The sequence below is a fragment of the Bison bison genome, unplaced genomic scaffold (genome assembly GCF_000754665.1).
Source record: "Bison bison bison isolate TAMUID 2011002044 unplaced genomic scaffold, Bison_UMD1.0 scf7180017864295, whole genome shotgun sequence".
Classification (NCBI taxonomy): Eukaryota; Metazoa; Chordata; class Mammalia; order Artiodactyla; family Bovidae; genus Bison; species Bison bison.
Window position 1 is genome coordinate 2,148,909 of NW_011494867.1, and position 6,668 is coordinate 2,155,576.

At 41.6% G+C, this 6,668-nt stretch overlaps 1 protein-coding gene across 5 annotated transcripts in view; it reads right to left on the bottom strand.

Annotated features, from left to right (window-relative positions):
- Positions 1-6,668, bottom strand: part of LOC104996487 (craniofacial development protein 2-like) — a 40,373-nt gene extending 33,705 nt beyond the window's left edge. For all 5 annotated transcript variants that reach the window (XM_010850754.1, XM_010850753.1, XM_010850752.1 and 2 more), the window contains exon 1: positions 6,605-6,668. In XM_010850754.1, the coding sequence (XP_010849056.1) occupies positions 6,605-6,668 (64 nt within the window). The remainder of the gene's footprint in view (positions 1-6,604) is intronic.

Here is a 6,668-nt window from a genome sequence, read left to right on the forward strand (position 1 = left end):
AAAAGTCCTTTTGAAATGTCATCTTTTCTTATTCTACGCAACAATGAACCATTTGTCTATTGGATTGTGACCTGCGGTGAAAAGTGGATCTGGATCGTATACAACTGGTAATGACCAGCTCAGCAGTTGGACAAAAAAGCTCCAAAGCACTTCCCAAACTTGCACCAAAAAAAGGTGATGGTCACTGTTTGGTGCTCTGCGGCCAGTATGATCCACTACAGCTTTCTGAATCCTGGCTAAACTATTACATATGAGAAGTAGGCTCAGCAAATCGATAAAAGGCACCAAAAATTGTCATGCCTGCAACAAGCATTGGTCAACAGAAAGGGCCCGATTCTTCTCCAGGACAATACCCAACTGCACACCACACAACAAATGCTTCAAAAGTTGAATGAAGTGGTCTACGAAGTTTTGTTTCCTCTGCCATTATCTGATCTCTTTTCAACTAACTACCACTTCAAGCATTTTGACAACTTTTAGCTCGGAAAATGCTTCCACAACCAGCAGGATTCAGAAAATGCTTTTCAAGAATTCGTTGAATCCCAAAGCACACATTTTTATGCTACAGGAATAAACAAACTTATTTGTTGTTGGCAAAAATATGTATTGATTGTAATGGTTCCTATTTTGATTAATAGAGAGAGATGTCTGAGCCTAGTTAGGATTTAAAATTCACAGCCTGAAACCGCAATTATGTTTGCACCAACCTAATATAACACAAAACACTTTCCAGTTCCAAGGGAAAAAACAGTTACACAATTAAGGGATCAAACTCTCTTCATTCTGATCCAGAAGTCACAACTATGGAAATTAATCAGGTATTTTGTTTTCTGATATTATGCATTATGAAGCACACACATCAGCTATGAACTTTTTTTTTGTAAACTAAAATTATTTTATTTGAACCCACCAAGCATTTAGATCTACTTTTAATTTTAACACAGGCTCCCCTGATAGCTCAGTTGGTAAAGAATCTGCCTGCAACGCAGGAGACCCCAGTTCGATTCCTGGGTCAGGAAGATCTCCTGGAGAAGGGATAGGCTACCCACTCCAGTATTCTTGGGCTTCCTTTGTGGCTCAGCTGGTAAAGAATCTGCCCACAATGCGGGAGACCTGGGTTCGATTCCTGGCTTGGGAAGATCCCCTGGAGAAGGGAAAGGCTACCCACTCCAGTATTCTGGCCTGGAGAATTCCATGGGCTGTACAGTCCACGGGGTCACAAAGAGTCGGATATGACTGAGCGACTTTCACTCACTCAAATTTAACGCAAGTTCAAGGGACGAAGGAATCACCTAATACCATGAGGGAGTAACCAGACAAAATTCCACAGGACATACAGCCTGGTCTCCTATGCCAATCTATGTTACAGAAACGTGAGTGTGCTAGATTAAAACAGATGTAAAAGATGCAACAACTGAATGATAGAAGTAGTCCGGAACTCAACCATGATTTAAACAAGCTGTCGCCATTTTTGAGTCAACAGGGAAAACCTGAATATGGTGTGTATATTAGATGATCTCAAAGTTTACTGAAATGAACAGGGATAGAATGTTCACTGAAAAGAGCAGGCTACAAAGAAACATGAAAAAAAGTATGATTTCAGATTGGGGAAAAATACAAATATTAATAACAACACTTGGGAATAGAAAAAGATAAAGAGTGGGTTTCACTAAGAAATCAATACTGATAATCTCTAGGTGGTGGGAATGTAGTCATTCTGATTTTATGTTTAATTGCCTGCATTTTCTAGTTTTCAACAAAGTTCATGCACTTTCGCTATAAACTTATTTTTCTTCATAAACTGGGTGAATGTTGCAGACAGTTCAGACAAAGAAATGCATGTGGCTCTGGATCTTAAACATGAAAAAAGATACTCAATCGCACTGATAAGAGAAAAGCAAATCTCAAACTATACAACAACAGAAACTATGGTTAAATTCCACGTGGTTACTGTAAGAATAACATCCCTAGAGACAAAACAGCACAAAGTGAACAAATCTTTTTTAAAACAAGTATAGTGGATTAACAATATTAGTTTCAAGGGTACAGCGTAGTGACTCAGCATTTTTTTCTTTTTCTTCATTTTGTTTATGTTTGGTTGTGCTGCGTCTTTGCTGCTGCATGGGCTTTCTCAGGTTGGGGGAGCAGGGGCTACCCTAGCCGCGGCGTGCGAACTTCTCGGCAGCGGCCTCTCCGCTACAGAGCACAGGCTCTAGGGCGCCAGGGCTTCAGATGTGGCCCTGACTTTGGAGCACAGGCTGGCGCTTGGGCCCAGTTGCTCCAGGGCATGTGGGATTTTCCCACATCAGGGACTGAACTCGAGTCTCCTGCACTGGCAGGCAGATGCTTTACCACTGAGCTACCACGGAAGCCCTCAGTACTTTTTATAGCAAATGAACAAATCTTGTCCAGAGACTCAAAGCCTGCATTACCTTTTCAGTCCTCCATGCTTAAACATGAAACAAACAATTAAGAATTACTGCAAAAATCAGAGAATGTGTCTAACGTGTTAATGCCCAAAACAAACACCTAGGGTGAATAAAAAACAACTTAGAGGAAACAGACTGTTTCCTCATTTTATCAGGCTAGCATTATTTGATACCAATCAGACAAGGAAATTACCAGAAAACTATGGACCAACATTCCTTATAAACAAACACAAAACTTCTCAATAAAATTTTAGCAAACCAAATCCAGTCATGTAAAATAATAATACATCCAGTAAGTTTTATGGGGGTGGGGTGGGATGAATTTAAAATCATTAACAGATTAAAAACAGAAATACCACAAGAGCAATAAATGGTGAAAAAGCATTTGACAAAATTCACTTCTCAGCAAATAAAGAATAGAGGGAATTCTTTAATTCCATAAGGCCTGAGGGGCAGTATACGCAGACTGCCAGGATCCAAATCCCAGCCCATCTAATCTAGTTGAGTAACTTGGGGTGCCTCAGTCTCTTCATTTGTAAAATGTTTAAAAAAAAGCAAAAAAACTGCATAATTACACAGACCTGGTAATGTGACTAAATAATCAGTTCAGTTGCTCAGTCGTGTCCAACTCTTTGCAACCCCACGAACTGTAGCACGCGACAATGTGAAGTGCTTAAGGCATCCATGAAAAAACCTGTAGGTAACATTATACCGAATGGCGAAACACTCATGCTTTCTCCTTACAACTGGGAACAAGGCAAGAATGTCCACGCTCACCACTCTTATTCAATACACACTGGAACTGTACCAAGTACAAGAGGCTAGCAAGAGAAACAAAAGCTATGCTCACAGAAGAAGGGGAAATAAAACTGTCTATACACAGATTTTCAGGGGTAGGGAAGGGTAAGAGTGGCCCTGGAACTGTTAAATTCAGTCGTGGTTACACAACTACAAGCATTTGTCAAAAAATCACAGAACACTCTAAGAGTGAATTTTACTGTACATAAGTCAAAAGTAGAAATATTTTGAACATTATTCATTATTATTCGATAGATAAGTAGATGTATTTAGAGAGATATGCATTTCATACACAGAATGCTGTCTGTCTCCAAAGAGAGTCACCTTGGCAAGGGGAGAGTAGTAACGGGAGAAACACCTACACCGAGTGTGGGCCATCTCAGATGGTGAGAAGCCCAAAGCGTAACTAATATCCATAGAGCAATAAGATGCTCCACTCATGAAACAGAACATGATACTATTTAAAAGTTTTCAAAAAAAAAAAAAAAAATTTTTTTTTTTTTTTCCAAAATTAAAAATATTGTGATGTCCAACCCCGGTTATGAGGACAAGAAAACAAAGCACACGCTCCCCAGTGGCTTCTGGAAATTTCTGGTCTACAGTGTCAAACAGCTGAAGGGTTGCTGACCTGCGACCAATCGTACTGTGCTGTAACTGTGCCAAACACCTCCTCTAAGAACCTCAAAGTCACTGTGCAAAGAGCAGCCCACCTGGCCATCCCGTCAACAACCCCAAAGCCAGGCTGCACAGAGAGGAAACTGACGGACAGTTTATGGAAAGAAAAAAAAACAACAGAAGCACCAGTCCATAAGGTGTAGCAAGAGTCAATATATAAATAATGATGATTCCAAAAAAATAAAATGAAGAAAATTGTCCCCCCTAAATTTTAAAAGCTACAGAAGAAACAAAGACAAGACTCTATCAGCGTCCACAGACAAATTTTATGTACATGAGTAAAAATTAGCAACAAGTTTTTTTTAATAAAAGCACTGGAAACTTAGAAAATAATGGAGAAATACCTTCAAAATTCAGATTAAAAAACTACGGAATTCCATACCAAACTATTAATCATGCCTGAGGGTCACCTGGTTATTTTTAGATACTCATGGTCTCAAAAAAAAAAAAAAGTTTCTAACATGTATCTTTCTTCAAGAAGTTATTTGAGGATTTATTCTTATTTTGGTGGAACACACCAAGAAAAAAAACATCATGGGACCCAAGAAAACAGGGAATCTTAAGAGAAAAGAGACATAAACGAAACATCCAAAGTAGTGGTCACGATGGAAGATTTTAGGTTTAAAAATTATAAAACCAAGACAAATTGGAGCAGATCAGAAGACAAAGACGGACTTCAAAATAACAAATGATTATCTAATAAATCTAAATATGTTGGGAGGTGATTTAAACAATTTTGAGCGTTTAGGATCAAATCAGTAGTAAGTACACAGATGACTAAACAACAACAAAATGGCAATTATTAACTCCAGAGAAAACTAGTGCAGGAAAAGCAGTAACTGCATATACCAGATGGTTCCGTCACATGATATTCAAAGTCATTACCAAAAAAAAAAAGAAACAATAATAGTCTAACCCAAATTGACACAGGAACATTGGCAGGCTGGGGAAGTGGGAAGGGTCTGAAGGTGAAAAAGTGTGTGTTGGCAGAGAGGGGAAAGCCTCAAGGAGATGTTAAAAGACCTAATATGAATGGGTTAAGTCAGCAGACGATGGAAATACCAAATTTTAAAAGAAAGCAGTTTCTTCAGTGGAGGATGGACAGGGATAAGTGATGGAAATGGTTGTTTCAAAATAATTCTTTTAGAAATATTTGACTATTTTTAAGCAGGTGCACGGTAACTTTGATTACAATGAAAACTAATTTTCAAGTAATCATGCTGACAAAAGAGCTTCCCAGAAGGCGCTAATGGTAAGGAAACTACTGCATGCCAATGCAAGAGACGCAGGAGACCGGGGTTCCATCCCTGGGCTGGGAAGATCCCCTGGAAGAGAGCATGGCAAACTTCTCAAATATTCTGGCCTGGAGAATCCCATGGACAGAGGAGCCTGACGGGCCCTCAGTCCATAGGGTCACAAAGAGTGGGACTCAGCACACACAATGTTGGCGGACAAGAATCTAACGCAGGAAAGGAGCCGGGAAACTATGGCAAGTCTTTGTTGATCATGGTAGCTCAGTAAGAGCCATACTGGTGACAAGAGTGATCAGAAATTCATCTTCGCTATAGCCCCAAACTGAATGTAATGATTGGCTCGACCAAAAAAATGAACAAGGACAACTATCCAGGCTTTTTTTTTTTTTTTTTTATCTTGTTTGACCCAGTGCAACTGTGCGAGCAGATACTTCTAACGAGATGTGGGAGTCTGGGGAACCCGCAGGATGGCAGAAGGGGTAGGTATGGGTAACATTTTGGTCTGGATCTGTTTTAGAATCCTATACATGTTCCGAGCAGGCCCGTTAGGGACTCCTGGGCACAGAGGCCTTTTTGTCCCCTATTTCTTATAGGCAAGACTCCAGTCTCCATGACCTTCTCTCATTTCCAAACAGTAGAACACTTGCTATTCAAAGGAGGAACAGCAAAGAACACTTGAGGCAAGGTTAAAGGACCAGAGAAGACAAACTGGACCACACCCTAATCTGGCCAGCAACCTTTTTGAAACTTTGCAGAAGAATACTAGACGGTTACTGCCTTGATACTTTATCACTAACTCCTGCCTGACTATACGACCTTTCCGTACTCACCAGGGAGAGGGGCACAGTTCTTGGCGCGCTAGCCTACCGTGTTGCCCTAACCCTTTGCCTGGCGAAGTAACAAAGCCACTTTCCTTTTCCTCCAAAACTCGTCTGCCTATTTCTGTTTGCATGGTGCACAGAGCGCCAAGATGTGGACAACACAGAAAAACAATACAACAAAGGTCTATGAAGGACTGAATATGCAGACTGCAAAGAAGCAAAAGACATCATTAAGTGAACTTTTAACCACCATATCTCTTTTGAAGACAGAAAATGATGTATCGGGGTCGTGATGCTAGCAATTCCCTGGGGATGGAAGGTCTGCGTAAGATGGCCTTTCAGAAGCGTTCAGGGTTGCTGAGGGTACGCGATACCCAACCACCACTAACGGTCGAGCTCACCTGCGGGTTCCCGCCCTCTGAGGGGGCGTTGGCCGAACGCGGCCCAGAGAATCAGCCGCAGGAAAGGTCCCAGTACGCTAACTGGGGCCACCGGCCGCGCGGTGCGGGCTCAGGGCCGCTTGAGAATCACGCCACCCTCCCACCGGGCCCACAAACGCCTGGCAAAGCGAGCCTCAAGCGAGGCGGGGGCGGGGCAAGTCGCCTCTCGCCTCAAGAGGAGTGCTCACCCGACGGCGCGTAGTCTTCGTCCTCCTTCGACACGGAGAAATCCTCGGATTTAAACTCCTCCAT